This window comes from Coenobita brevimanus, chromosome 95, assembly GCF_032717465.1.
Source record: "Coenobita brevimanus isolate Jiangsu-jjx chromosome 95, ASM3271746v2, whole genome shotgun sequence".
Lineage (NCBI taxonomy): Eukaryota > Metazoa > Arthropoda > Malacostraca > Decapoda > Coenobitidae > Coenobita > Coenobita brevimanus.
The window spans coordinates 26,720,004-26,736,180 of NC_137048.1; the positions used below are offsets into that span (position 1 = coordinate 26,720,004).

Here is a 16,177-nt window from a genome sequence, read left to right on the forward strand (position 1 = left end):
AGAGGCATTGAAGATCTATCTATCTATCTATCTATAGCCTGACACCCTAATCCCGGAAAGGGTGGCCGCAGACAAAACGCCTCCAAGTCGCTCTGTCACCCACCATTTGACTACCCTCCCCCCAACTCACCCCCCCTCCCTCATATACCTCTCAACTCCATCCCTCCACCTCATCCTCGGTCTACCCCTCCCTCTCCCTCCCTCCACCTCACCTACATACACCCTCTTAGTCAGTCTTTCATTCTCCATTCTCTTCACATGTCCAAACCACCTCAGTGTACAGTATTTCTCCTAATCTTCTCAACCACATCCACATCCACCCCACAACGTTCCTTCACTTCTTCATTTGTCAACCTGTCCCTCCACATGCTCCTTTCAAGTAACTCATTTCCACTGCTCTCACTCTTGACTTGTTCCCCTCTTGCAAGGTCCACGCCTCGCTTCCATACGTCAGGGTAGGGATCACAATACTCTCATGCAGTGACTTCTAACTTCCATACTCACCTCCCCATTTCTCATCACTGCTTTCAGTGTACCAACAACTTTCCTTCCCTGCTGTACCCTTTCACGCACTTCATCCCCCAAAGTTCCATCCTTACTCATCACACTACCCAAGTACTTGAATGCACTCACATTCTCCATATCCTCACCATCCAACCTCATTGCACACTCTGTGACTTCATTCCTCTCAAAAACCATAACTTTACTTTTGTTTACATTAACTTTCAGATTCCTCCTCCTACGCACTGTCCCAAATTCATTCACCAAACCTTGCAACTCCCATTCATCTTCACTCAACAATACTGTATCATCAGCAAACAGCAACACCGGAATCTTCCAAATCTCACCCTCATTCATTATTGCCACCCCCACATCCACTGCCCTACCTTGCACCTCCTTTACAACCCCATCCATGTATATATTAAACAGCCATGGAGACATCACACAACCCTGTTTCAGTCCCACATTGAGATCAAAGAACTCACTCAGCTCACCATCCACTCACTCCGTAGCCCTAGCTCCCTCGTACATACTCTTCACAGCACTCGACAATTTCCCCTTCACTCCATATATTCTTAATACCTTCCACATACGTTGCCTATCTATTCTGTCATAAGCTTTCTCCAAGTCCATGAAGGCCGCATACACTTTCCTTCCCTTCTCTAGATACTTCTCCACTAAACATCTTAGAACAAATATCTGATCTACACACCCTTTTCCCTTCCTAAATCCCCCTTGTTCTTCTCCAACTAGCTCCTCTGTCATATGCCTAACCCTATCAATGAGTATTCTACCATATATTTTACCAGTCACACTAAGAAGGCAAATACCCCTATTGTTACCACATACTTCTCTCTCCCCTTTTCCTTTGTACAGAGGAACAATTACACCTGATTTCCAGTCCTCTGGAACCCTTCCCTCTTCCCAAGCCAATCTACACAACTTCCATATCCACTCCACAACAGTCTCACCCCCATACCTAAGCATTTCACCACACACTCCATCAATTCCTGGGGCCTTTCCCAACTTAATCTTCTTCATCGCATCATCACATTGAAGATACTTCAAAGTAATATGCCTAGAGAAATGAGAGAGGGAGAGAAGTAAAATGCATGATGAAAAAAAAAAACAAGGAAGTGAGTGTAAGCTTAGTCTGGAAGAAGAGTAAATAATCAGTATAGGCATGATAAAAAGAAATACTGTAAGACATTGATGGGAGCCAGAGGACTGAATGTTAATGGAGGGGTAAGATGGTAAAGGTCTGAGTGTGGATGGTAGTACTGTATGCACAAAAATGAGGATGATGATGTTGAGAGATGGAGAGAATTTTTTGGCTCTCTGGCATTACTAGATATAAAACAAGTAATACTGTATTTACATTCAGGAACATAGATAAAGGTGTTGGTACACCAGTGGTGCAGGGACATATAAATACTGTAGAGAGGAAAATTAATAACTTAAAGCAATACTAAATCCGATCACAAAGCCACCTCTTTTCATGCCATATTTCAAGTGTTCCATCATATCTGTTATGTATTTTTAATAAAGAGTTAATTAAATCATGACTTATCGAGTGCAAGAGTTGACAATGAGTAATTATCTTTCAGGTCCGTAAACAGCTCACCTCTGTTGGTTACTACAGTGATGCAGAGTCTGTCAGGACAAATGGTCTTCCTACTCCTACAGCATCCACTCCTACATGCTCCCCCCTTCCAGTGGCCACCCCTACCCCCACTCCCAATGGCCGGGGGTCATCAGCTGACTCAGGTGTCAGATTGTCCAGTGACCGTGACTCTACTGCTAGTCATGATGGTAAGCATGATCCTCAAACTGTATATATTAGTTAGCATTAATTAAAAAAGTATTTTATTAATTCCTTCACTGTTGAATTTATATAATTAATGTTTTCTGGAAATACCAAATATACATTCAGTACAAAGAAATGACCAAGCTCGTTCCATCAGTCTTGGCAGGAGTGTATTCAAATCAGTCTTCAGAGAACTGTATTCAAATAAGTATAACATCCTTGTAGTAGAATATGTGTGCTTAGGTTGAGGTGAAAAGTATTGGTGACTGTAATGACTGTGTGCTCTGGGTGAGGTGAAAAATATTGATTATATTATGGTCATTTATATGTTCTATGTTATTTGCATATTTTTTTTGTTGATATAATATTTTGGCTTATAAATGAATTTTTTTTAGAAAGTATTAGGACTACCCAGATTAGCAACATGGCTTTTGCTGGTACCAGTAATTATTGATTTACTATTACTGAGGTTGCCTCACAGTTTGTTAGTTTTTTTGCTAGCCGGTCAGGTTTTCATTCTAGTTCCAACTTCACTTGAAACTGACTTACATTTCAGGTGACATGCATGCACTGTGTTATTGTGCATGACATTTATTGACATAGATTATTAGACTGAATATTCAGTAGGCAGTGTAATGACTCTGTTTTGCAAGTTAATAAATAACTGATACTGTACTGACAACTTCCACATGCACACCAGTGAATGTTTCACTTGTGATTTTCAGCATTGGAAGAAAAAAATTTAGCTCACTACAAAGACAGACTACATTCCCAATTTTGAGTGAATTTATATTGGATTGCTAGTGTGCCTTATAGGACCATGCATGCGGTAGATTATTGATTTAAATAACATACATTATACTCATTTTTTTTTATCGAGGCGAAGATGCACTTGACAGATTGGTGACTATTGCCTGAATGCAACATTACTTCATAATCTAGCATTATTAACTGACAACAAATATCTGAGGGGGAAATTTGGGTTAGTAAATATTTTTTGGACATGTTGCATTCAGCCAATCATCATCAACCTGTCAAGTGCAACTTCGCCTCAATAAAAAAAATGGAGTATAGTAGAGGAGCAGTTTTGGGAAAAGAAAAGCTGAACAGCTGTAGATTTTTTTGTGAAGTGACATTGTTGATATAATATACAGAAACATGAAATATGGTCAGTCAATTCTGATATCATTTGGAAATTCACATATTTGTTAAGCACATCTCCAGTTTACTGAAGTCTTCATTTTATGAGGAAGATTCATTGTTGTTAAATCAAAGGTTTCGTATTAACTAAAAAAAAAAAAGTACAGTACTAGTACATATACCTGTACAGTAAATCTTTATATTGAACCTCATTAAACTCAACTTCAACAAAACCAACCACCTACATTTTACCAGACAACTTCGTTATACATCTAACAAAGGGTTGATATGGCAAGGGCACACAGCTGCCAGATCAAATGAAAGTAAGTAAAGAGGACTGTAATTTTTTCATTTTTTCTCTTCTGTTGTTCATTGCTGAATGTTACAGTATATGATGTTTATCTATGGAGTATCAAGATACACAGTATAAATGTACATAAAATAAAACTGTGAACATACAATAAAACTGTGAACATAATAACTCGGTTAGGTATCCACTGAACAAGATTCAGTGTGCATCAGACTTGGGTTCTGTATAACCAACCCTACAGAACATCAGTTATATCGAACTATTAGTTATATTATCAGCCTCTTCCTTCAGCTGGTTAAATATAATGAGGGTTCTCTGTACATTCATAACAGAGAAAAGGATATCATATTGTCTTCAGCTGTGCGTATCATCAGTTACTCTAAAAGACTGAAATGCATCTGTATCAATGAAAAGCTTAAATCAAAGATCTACTGCCACATGTTAAGAGTAAAAGAGTTTTTCTGAAATGGATGGTAAATGCTTTGTAGTGGATAGTTGTAAATGAAGATAATATACCCTGGGAAAGTTATACAGTATTGTTGATGAGACATATAGTGTTGGGAGAGGAAGATCGCAGTTGGAATGGGAAAGGAAGCAAAATGGGTTGTTTGTGGGAAAGAAATTGCATGGATGATGAATGATTAAGAGAATTTATAAATTATGCCAGGAGGAAGAAAACTGAGTTAAAGTGATGTACAGTACAGTATTTGAACTGTTAGTACTTATTATCTCTCTTACATTAAGAAAAACTTTGCTAAAGCAGATCACAGCAGTTTGAAAATCATGTACCTCATGGTTTGAATTGCATTGTAGTATGTAGATCATGTTCCTCGTTCAGTACCCTTGTGTCCAAGGCGGTAATATTGTCGCCTGAGGGTCCTGTCTAGGATGAAAAATGTCTTGGACCAACACAAGACCTTATGGAAAAAATTAATATTGTAACAAAATCTTCAAAAAGAAACCCTAAAAACATCAACCAGACTTATTTTGGCACAAAAAGAAATTTCCTCACCTTGAAAGTGTGTTTCTGAGCTAACCTCCAGCTTAGTAGCTCAGTTATCTCCAACTTAGTATCCTGAGTTAGATGGTGACGCTTCAAGGGGTTAGCAGACAGTTTCCTAGGCATGGTTACATAAGGAGAGGCAATAACCTAGAAGCAAACGCTGAGTGCTACGCACGGTAAATGTGTCCACGATCCTCCGATGTGGGAGACAAAAGCAGGCCCTGCTTGTTCATCAGGTGACCAGATGCCAATATTTTATTGGACAACATCTCAACCATGTCACTCTTCCGGGCGCAGGGAACTGTGTTGGACCGGGTGAGATGTCATAGCTGTATTCTCCTCGGATTTGGGCCATTATGAACCATTGGTTCCGTATTGGATGTATGCAACCGTATTACAGCAGTATTTTGGATTTTTGCTTATGGTTTCCGTCTTGGACGTGAAACGTCTTGGACGCGAGGGTACTGTATTTAGGTATTGCTGTTTAAGTGTCCTCATTATTGGTAAAAAAAATTAAGAGTAACGAATTACCAGTACCTGCATATAGAAGTAGCAGTAGTGCCTTCAAGTGAGGAAGAGGTAGTCGTTACTTGTGTAGACTGGTTGAGAGTAAAAATGTTTAAATGTTTTAAAAGGCATAGGCAGTTTATTACTAGTAAGTACTGAGAGAGAGAGAGAGAGAGAGAGATTCACCAGTAATTGGAAAGATGGTTTTGTCTTTGACTGCACCTAAAGATGTTACTCTTCTTCATATTTCAGTGAACCTGAAATATCTTCACTAAGTGTATTGTTTTCACATTACCACATTCCCCACGACCTTAACAGCACCACCGCCATCAGATTACCCTGGCTTTACTCATTGCTTCCAAGCTAACGATAGTCTTATGAATGACAGTGTTGATAAATGCATCACAGAGCTCCTTAACTTTTAGGCACCTCTGGCTATGCTGTGGAACACCGAGGGTCTTTGGACTGTGAGACACTCTCAATATACTCTTCATCTGCAGTATCCCAGTACTACTACTATGCGTGTATGTTGACTGTGGATACCTGTGTTGATTATGATCTCCCTTGAAGGATTGTTGCCTGCTTTCTGTGGCATGTTATGTGCATGGAACAATAGTTTACCACCAAATGATTACTTTATGGTACACATGCTAATTTACATTTTCTGCTTATTACATTGTTATTTAGCTTATGATAATCTTAAAATATAATTATCATTAATATGTAAATAAGCAAAATATTATGTAATGGGACCTACAGAGGCTGCACTTGGCCAATATTTATATGCTTTAATAATGTTAAATACACTCAAGTAAATGTACAGCACAACTGATGACTTGTGACACAGGCAAACCATAGCACTTTTCCACTAGGAGATTGTCCAGTTAACAACTGTTCCTTATAAAGAGATAAGGCAATACCAGTAAGCCTTGCACATGTGCCAGTGTTCTAACCTAACTCAGAACCAGTGCCATGTGTGCTCTTGTTGTGCAGAAAAGCATCTGGAGCTTCTGTTTCAAAATCCTCTGTTCACACCAAATTATTATTTTACTGTACTGATATTAGTTTGAGATCTTAGGCTTCAACACTTTGCCACCATAATTTTCATTATCATCTTCATCATCATCATCATCATCATCACCGTCATCATCAGTCATCATCATCATCATCATCATCATCATCATCACTGTCGTTGTTGTCATATCATTGTCGTCATCAGTCAGTCATTATCAGTCATCATCAGTCACCATCCATCATCAGCTATCATTCATCCGGCAGTCATCACCACCATCCTGCTTCGTTTTCCAAACCTTGGGTGGGGTGACTTGAATACCAGAAAGCCATCCATCCTTCCATCCACCATCCAATCCTATGTTGCCCCATGAGGAGCGTAGGAGCCCGGGGCTAGGCACTTGGTCCTGACAGAAAGCATGAAAAATAGTACAAGAATTATTCATCAGCATTCCCAGTGAAATGAGCTACACACTCTTTCACCTACTATTCAAACCCCAGGAATCCTGACCCTCCCTCACAGGCACACCTCACCACACACATGTGCCTCATAATTATATATAAGGCAGAGTCAGTCCAGTGACTGTTAAGTTAAAAAGAGGGATGCCAGACCCTTGTTATGCACTCCTCCATATAAAATTAATCCAACTAGGTTGATTCCTCCACATTTCCCTAACCTTTTGAATCTCATTACCATGCTTTCTTACACATTCATTTACCATATCCATCCGCATTCTTCTTGGCCAGCCATGCCTCCTCCAACCTTCAACTCATTCACCCTTTTTGGTGCTGGATAGAGACACCTTCATGTGATGACACTGATATAGCTGGGAAGGTGTGCTGCCAAATCACATAAGCATCCCCCAGCATCCTCCCTATCACCCAAAAGGTGGATGATGGGCTGTTGGAGAAGGACAACGTCAGCTTGCAGTCCACTAGGTTCACATTTCATCAGATCCTGGGGCTGCAACTACTACTACTGCTACCACCCTATTTATATTCAGTCTTTCCTTATGAATATATCATCTAATTATGCCATCTTCAGCTCTGTTGTCATTGCGCATCCTTATTTCACATCTTTCACAAAACACATTCTTTTTTATCGTATCCATTCATTGCACTCCGTACACATTTCTCAACAATCACATCTCCAGTATTCACTGCTGTAACTCTTGACTTATTGTTTTCCTGCCACAGCAAAGTCTCTTGCCCATATGTTAATGTGGGTACAAAAATTCATTCATGCTATCCTCTTGCAGCTGCCACACTCAGACCTCTGCTTCATATTAAGGTCTCCACAACACAAGCCACTTTCCTTCCTTTTACCACTGTACATTCCACTTCCTCTACACATTTACGCCTCTTTTCTGTTCCTGCTCCCAGGAAATTAAGCATTTTACATAGGTATTTTTCCTTGTTTTTTAACAAATTATTTTTTTCTAATCATTTAAAACTCTAATAATGCATTAACTTTTTTAAAGGTGAAATAACCCCACCCATTGATGTATCGTTGTTCAGTTGCAGGCTAGGAAGATTATAAATGAAAGGTCTTTTATATTTTGCACAGTATTGGCTGTAGGTGCTGATAAGCTTCGCTTTTACACAAGGAGGCAACTTCTCCTTGTGCTCCCTATGCTGTTTTTTGCATAGGAGGAAGTGATTCCTGCAGTTATTTCTCTCCTCACACATGCCAGGGATACTGAGAGCAGCCTTGGGCCCCAATATGATACATTTGCTTAGTTTGTTCCTTAGAAATCACAAGTACGAGACAAGAATATGGATCAACTTCTTGCATTTCTTGATCAAAATTAAACCACACTACATGCATTACAATTACATATACCAGGCAACACCACAGCCCATGGGTATGTGGTAGGTGCAGCACATCCACAACATTTCTAGGATGCCACACACAATTCCCCCTACCTCTGCCACCTACTCATGCAACCACTGTCCCAACTCAGCTCCAGTGCACAAATATGACAGTTACAAACTAGACCCAAGTTGAATGTAGACCACCTCAAACATGCAGCTTAAAGCTATTGCAACCAAATGTCCATGGTTTCAGCTCCAGAAAAGAACTTGTAAGGCTTTCTTATCCTCCACAAAGTTGACAATGCACTCCTACAAGAAAACACACACACACACACACACACACACACACACACACACACACACACACACACACACACACACACACACACACACACACACACACACACACACACACATGTGTAATAATTTCAAGAGTAAATGAAAAACGTATGACAGTAAGATCAGAAAGAGAAAGAGAAGAACTGAGTAAGGTTAAAGAGATAATATCAGTAGTTATGGAGGGTAACAATGAAGCTCAAGAAGTGATAGAAGTGTTTAGGTTAGGAAAGTACTAGGGAGGAGGGGTGAGGCCACTTAAGGTAAAGTTTAAGTCCCAGGTAATGGTAAATGAAATCATCAACAGAACATGGAAATTATCAGATAAAGAGGGGTTCAAAAATGTTTGGATAAGGAGAGATGCAAATAAGGAAGAAAGAGCTAAAATAAAGGAGTTAGTAAAGGAAGCGAAGGCAAAAAACGAACAGAGAATGGAGGAAGAGAAGACAGTGTTTTATTGGAGAGTTATGGATCAGAAATTGGGGAAACGGTACTTACGGAGAGAAGAGGGTATAAAAAACAACAAAAAAAGTTTGAAAGTGGCATATACTAATGTTGATGGTTTAATAGTGGCATGGATAGAAATCAGCAACTTCTTTAGGGTACATGAACCAGATGTTATGTGCTTTGTAGAGACCAAGTTAAGAGAGGATATTGATATCCTTATGGGAGATGATAAATATAAACTGTGGAGAAGAGACAAAAAAAAAAAATGGGAGGAGGAGTGATGATAGCTGTGAAGAACAACATAAATGTGGATACTGTGGACATGAGAGAGGGTAGAGCTGAAGTGATAAATATGAAATTAGAAACTGGAGAGAATGGCAAAAGAGATATGGCAGTAGTATATGTTCCCCCCAAGACAAGAGCTTGGAATGATGATGAATACCAGGAGATGTTGTCAGACATGGTTAGTTATCTACAGAAAGTGATTGAGAAAAGCAATAATATAATTCTAATGGGTGATTTTAATTGTAAAAGAGGTGAACTGGGAGGAATGGGACTCAGGAGGCAGTGAAGATTCATGGGGCACTATATTGTTAAATATAGCAATGAATAATATAATGACACAGTGGGTCAAAGAAGAAACACGATTCTGAGGTGATGACACACCAGCAAGATTAGATTTACTGCTAACCAAAGAACCTGATGTAATTGAATCTTTGAAATATCAGTGTCCTATAGGAAAAAGTGATCATGTGGTCATTGAGTTCCAGATGATAATAGGGAATGTGGTGCCAAGAGACGAGCTTTATAGGCATGGAATATACAACTTTGGGAATGCAAAGTTTACGGGATTGAGAAAATTTTTTGAACATGCAGATTGGAGAAAATTCAGAGAAACAGAAGAGATACGGAGGAAGTGGGATATCTTTCTAGACCTTTGTAATTCGGGAGTGGAAAAATTTGTGCCAAGAGTAAGTGGGAAAGAAAACAGGAAAAAGGAGTGGTTTAATAGAAGCTGTATGATAGCAAAAACAGAGAGAGGGACATTGCATGGAACAACTAGAGAAAGAGAGGTAATAACAGAACAAAGGAAAAATATAAAAGACCTAGAAATGGATATACAAGAATACATAGTGAGGAAGAAAGGAAGTTTGAAAAAGGTACACAATAAAAGCTCGATTAACCGGAATGCGTGGGGATTCTTCCATTCCGGATGTGAATTTTCTGGATAATCGAAAGTTACTCTTAGAAATTTTGTGGGAGGTCAAACAAATGAAATGGGCTACCAGACTTGGGACTTTATTTCATAAAGTACATCATTCAGTATTAGATACAGTACAGGTAAGATACAGTACAGGTACACTTATGCTCACTAATATCTGCTCAAGGGTGCCCCCTTCCTACCTCAGAATACCCAGGGAAGAGCAGAGGTGGGGACGAAACGAGCTCCATCCCCCACTACCCCAGCTCCCGACCATCCCCCATACCCCTACCCAACCCCCCACCCCACTCATCATTCTTAACTAGCAGTTACATCTCAAGCTGATTTCATGTTTAACACTCTTGGTCTCACTACTAATACAAACAAAGAACATTAGGATATGTTAAAAGAATATAACTATCAACATGTTGCAGCAAGAAATTAATGCATTATGACATTGACAATAAAACAAAAACCTTACCAACTGCCGCCTCATGCCTCCTGTGTTGGGTGCACTGCTTTGCAAACACACACACACACACACACACACACACACACACACACACAGACACGGACTCATGCAAACACCCAATGCATGAGGCCTGGGATGGGGGTTGTTAAGGTTTTTGTTTTATTGTCAACGTTATAATGCATTAATTTTTTGTTGCGGCATGTTCATAGTCATATCATATACTTTTTACATATCGTAGTGTTTTATATTTGTTTATTAGTAATGTGACTATGAGTGTAAAGTAGCTTGAGATGTAACTGTCAGTTAAGAATGACGAGTGGGGGGCTGGGAGGGGTAAGGGTATGGGGGAGGGTTGGGAGCTGGGATAGAGGCGTTGGAGCTCGTTTCATCCCCCCCTTCCCATCTTCTCTAGGTATATGGGGGTACGAAGGGTGCACCCCTGAGCAGAAATTAGTGGTCGTGAGTGTACACTACAATACCAAAAAAAGACAGCAAGAGAAATTGTACAGGACTGAACACAATCCAGCAAACATTACCAAAAAATTATTTGAAGAAAAATTTAGCCCATGTTACAGACCAAAATAATTTTGAAAACTTAGCTGCTTACACTACTTTACCCTGTACTGTACAGAACTAATCAAGAATTATAGGGGGACAACCAGTATCTGGAAAACTTTAGACCCTATGCTGGATTGAATTTGTGTTCCGGTTATATGGATGTGCCGATGCATCGGATGTCGGTTAATTGAGCTTTTACTGTAATTGACAAATGTAATGAAGAACCCAAATTGTTTTATAGATTTGTCAATGGCAAATTGAAACAAAAGGAAGGAATCACCAAACTAAAAGTAGAAGAAGAGGTCTATAAAGATGTGGCAATACAAGCTGAATTAACAAACAGATGTTTCCAATCGGTTTTCACTAATGAAAGGGATTTTGTGGAGGGGGAGGGAGTGGCTAGAAATGTAGTGTAAAAGATATAAAAGTGGAAGTGCAGGAAGTGTATAAATTACTGGAAACTCAGGATGTAAGAAAAGCCCCATGACCGCATGGAATCTCTAATTGGGTACTGGAGGAATGCAGAGAACAACTGGCGGGTAGGATTCACAGTTTAATTGTTTATTCTCTGGAAGAGGGGAAAGTGCCTCAGGAATGGAAGAGAGCAAATGTGGTACCAATTTATAAGGGAGGAAACAAGGAAGAACCCCTGAATTACAGACCAGTGTCCCTGACCAGCTTGGTCACAAAATTGTGCGAGAGAATCCTGAAAGATAGATGGATAAAATATCTGGAAGAGATGAACATTTTGGCTGAAAGTCAGTTTGGATTCGGAAGTGGAAGGTCATGTGTTTCCAACTTGTTGAGCTTTTACTCAAGAGTAATTGACATGCTACAGGAGAGAGACGGTTGGGTGGATTGTGTGTACTTAGATTTAGAGAAGGCCTTTGACAAGGTACCTGATAAACGACTATCTTGGAAATTGGAGCATATAGGAAGACTGAAGGGTACCTCCTAGAGTGGATGGGAGACTTTTTGAGAGACAGACAAATGAGGACAGTAATAAAGGACAGGATGTCTGGAGTCCCACAGGGCTTGGTGTTAGCGCCAGTAATGTTTCTGATTTACGTAAATGATATGGCAGATGGAATGAACAGTTATGCAAGTCTGTTTGCTGATGATGCAAAGATCTTGAGGAAAGTAGAAGTTGAGGAAGACTGTAAAATGCTGCAGGAGGATCTGGATAGGATACATGATTGGAGCCGGATATGGGAAATGAAATTCAACACAAAAAAAGTGTAAAATATTGGAATTGGGTAAAAATACCAAGAGGCCATCACTGATGTGATGGGTAATGAACCAATCACAAAAGCAAGAGAAGAGAAAGATTTGGGAGTGCTAGTCCAGGATAGTTTGTCACCTGAAAAACATTAACAAGATGGTTAGAGAGACGTATAAACTCTTGACTAACATAAGAGTAGCATTTCATTACATGGATGAGATGATGAAAAAATTGATAGTGGCCATGATCTGCCCCAGGTTAGAATATGCAGCAGTAGTGTGGTCCCCATACAAAAAGAATGATATAAACAAGATTGAGAGAATACAAAGAACAGCAACCAAGATGGTCCCCAGCCTGGCAGATCTTTCGTACAGAGAGAGGCTGGAAAAGCTGGATTTGCCCTCCTTAGAGGAATGAAGAGAGAGATGATTGCAGTGTTCAGGGCCATGATGGGAGTAGATAAAATTGACAGAGAAAATCTGCTTTTATGGGATACGAGAGTAACAAGAAGACACGGAACGAAACTGAAGAAGCCAAACTGCTTGAAGGATATCAAGAAATATAGTTTTCCTTATAGATGCATAGACCTGTGGAATAGCCGGGACAAAGAGATCGTCCAGTCTAAAAACTTAACGAGTTTAAAGCAAAGTTTGACTTATGGAGAAACAGAGACTGGACCCCACAGTCATAGCTCATTTCCTGTATATCACAACTAGGTAAATACACAGACACACACACACACACACACACACACACACACACACACACACACACACACACACACACACACACACACACACACACACACTCTTTGTCACCCGTAAAACACATTAACAAGATAGTTAGAGAGAGACGTATAATCTTTCGACCAACATAAGAGTAGCATTTTATTACATGGATGAGAAGATGTTGAAAAAATTGATAGTGACCATGATCCGCCCCAGGTTGGAATATGCAGCAGTAGCGTGGTCCCGACACAAAAAGAAAGATATAAACAAGATTGAGAGAATACAAAGAACAGCAAGCAAGATGGCCTCCCACCTGGCAGCTCTTTGTTAAAGGGAAAAACTGGAAAAACTAGATCTGCCTACCTTAGAAGAAAGGAGAGAGAGGGGCGACATGATTGCAGTGTTCAGGGCCGTGATGCGAGTAGAAAAAATTGACAGAGAAGATCTGTTTGTATGGGATGGGAGAGTTACGAGAGGACACAGAATGAAACTGAAAAAGCCAAGTTGCTTGAAAGATATCAAGAAATATAGTTTTCCATATAGAGGCATAGACCTGTTGAATAGCTGGACAAAGAGATCGTCCAGTCAAAAATCTTAAACGAGTTCAAAGCAAAATTTGACTTACTGAGAAACAGAGGCAGGACCCGACGAGTGTAGCTCATTTCCTGTATATCACAACCAGGTAAATACAACTAGGTAAATACACACACACACACACACACACACACACACACACACACACACACACACACACACACACACACACACACACCTCTCTCTCTCTCTCTCTCTCTCTCTCTCTCTCTCTCTCTAACATTCATCATCCATATTGAATACATGATAGGGCTGCCTCATACAGGACTGGTGTACTGACCTTTGCAGGGGGATTTTTACGACATGTTGGCGGGTCTTCTGGTAGATCAGTAAAGTCTGCTTTTTTATGAAATTCAAATCCTTAAACTGTTTCCTGCCCCAGCCGTGATTCAATCCTGGGACTGCAGGCTGCCTCTCTACTAATTCAGCCACTGCCTTCCCCAAAATCTGATCACAAACAAGAAATCAACATTTTTAACATCTACATTCCCCCAGCAACTCTAATGCCATACTAGTGCCTATATATGTTTCTGTTACTTACATAACAGTACATACTGTATATAGTTAGTTGGTCTAAATTGTTGCAAAAGGGAAATTTTTGGCTTGCAGTTGGATTGCTTGGTACCAGTAAGGAAAAATCCCAAAGGTTTTGTGCATTTGTTAATGCACAACTTCATTATCATGTGCTATGCCTAGTACTAATTATGCACAATAACCAAGGGATCACTGTACTCAACCCCGCAAAACTAGCAATCACATTGTGTGTCCGGTCCATAGTCACCATTTCTGTTTATCAGTTAATCCAGCAATGGAAGCAAAGTGTATAGGAGGTAGTTGCCCATGCAAAAGTTTATTCTGTGACAGTAAAAAAAGCAGCTGGTACTGATGAGGAGTCTGCACATGATGGCAATGTGTACCCTGGGTGGAGCAGCTGCTGCATTCATCAGGGAGTCAAACCTCCTCATATTTTTCTGCACCTCACCTTGGAAAGGACTTTGCTCCAATGCTGGTGAGGTGCTGCCTGCCACAAGGGGGTACCAGATTCCTACACAGTGTATATACTGTACTGTACCTGTAGGAGTGCCACACAGAAACAGTTGCTTATACCATGGTTGATGGGTTTGCTTGGCCAGACAGACTGTGGTTAAGCAACATCAGCAACAACAACAAAAAGCAACTGTCGGTACCAGTATCGTCAAAATGTAGTATAGGATATAGCAGTACAGATGTGAGGTATTTTATTGTACTATGAAGATGTAAAATTATTTATTCTGCCTTAGACTTCTTATTTTACATACTGTATAAGTCCATAAATATTGATTAGTAAGTAAAGGTACATCTTATATACTGTATAAAGTTTATTGACCACATTGTAACACTCATTGTTTCAAGGCAGTTTGTTATAGTTCATAACAGTGACATGTCTTTGAAGAAACTTTTTTTTATTATTATTATTTTTGCATCCCTTGCTTTGTTTCATCCTGGTACTCCTAAATCCATCCGTATCCTGCTGAATTTGTGCCCATTCTTTTATTGAGTTTACATTATATTGACACTGTCTCCAACAAAACTTATACTGTATATTATTTGGAGTTGGTCAAAAATTTTACCTTGAGAGGGAAAGAATGTTTGCTTTGTCATACAAAATCTAGGAAGTGTAATTCTGTACAGTAGTATAATGTAGTGTAGGGCTTATTGTATTGTTGTCATCACTGGAGTACTGAATCCTGGGTTTTGTTTGCCATGTTACTCATTCTGTGTTGTTTTATTCCCAGTATTTTTGTGTATGTTAATTATATACCCTTATTTTATTTATTTATTTTTTTTCAGAAGTAAAGTGTTGTTTTTCATACTATTGACATAAATGAATGTTATGATCTAACTTTCTTTAGGAGTAGAATACAGTACCTTAATGCATGACTGGAAATTTCTGAGCAGAAATCCCCTATGTATCATAGTAAACAGCCCTGCAAATAGTGAAAAATTTTGAAGAAGTACATGGTCATATTAAAGTAGTGATCTCAGCTGACAGTCAGCCTTGCTTATTTAACTAAGGGAGAAAATACATTGTAATGACTTATTATTCATCTTCAAAAATAATATAGGTGGCCCTGGGACACCAAAAGAGTCACCATCACTGTCCCCGCTGTATGCAACTCCAATGGTTGCTCGAGGGGGAGAGGACCAGACCCCAACCACTGCCATCCATGCTCACCCACCTGCCACACACTCATCATCCACACCTCTTTCTGGACTGGCCAACAGGTAAGATTTAGTGAATAATGAGACTGAGATAGACTTTCATGTCAACCTGTTATATTTTGTACCGAGAGATGTAATCTTTATACACTGTATTGTACATCACTCAGTAGTTGGTTCCGTTAGCACATGAAGACATCAAATGCCACAACAAGGAGGATGATTATAGCTGACATGCAGTAAGCGTGGCATCAGAAACTTGGTTGTGACATGAACAGTCGTAGTGTTTAATTGTGACTCTGTTGAGTGGGGCTGAGTTGGCTGCT

At 39.7% G+C, this 16,177-nt stretch overlaps 1 protein-coding gene across 1 annotated transcript in view; it reads left to right on the top strand.

Annotated features, from left to right (window-relative positions):
* LOC145413262 (uncharacterized) overlaps positions 1-16,177 on the top strand; it is a 142,891-nt gene that overhangs the window by 49,600 nt on the left and 77,114 nt on the right. Inside the window, exons 6-8 of the mRNA XM_080282991.1 lie at positions 2,109-2,313; positions 5,694-5,792; positions 15,758-15,917. Of these exons, the coding sequence (XP_080139117.1) occupies positions 2,109-2,313; positions 5,694-5,792; positions 15,758-15,917 (464 nt within the window). The remainder of the gene's footprint in view (positions 1-2,108; positions 2,314-5,693; positions 5,793-15,757; positions 15,918-16,177) is intronic.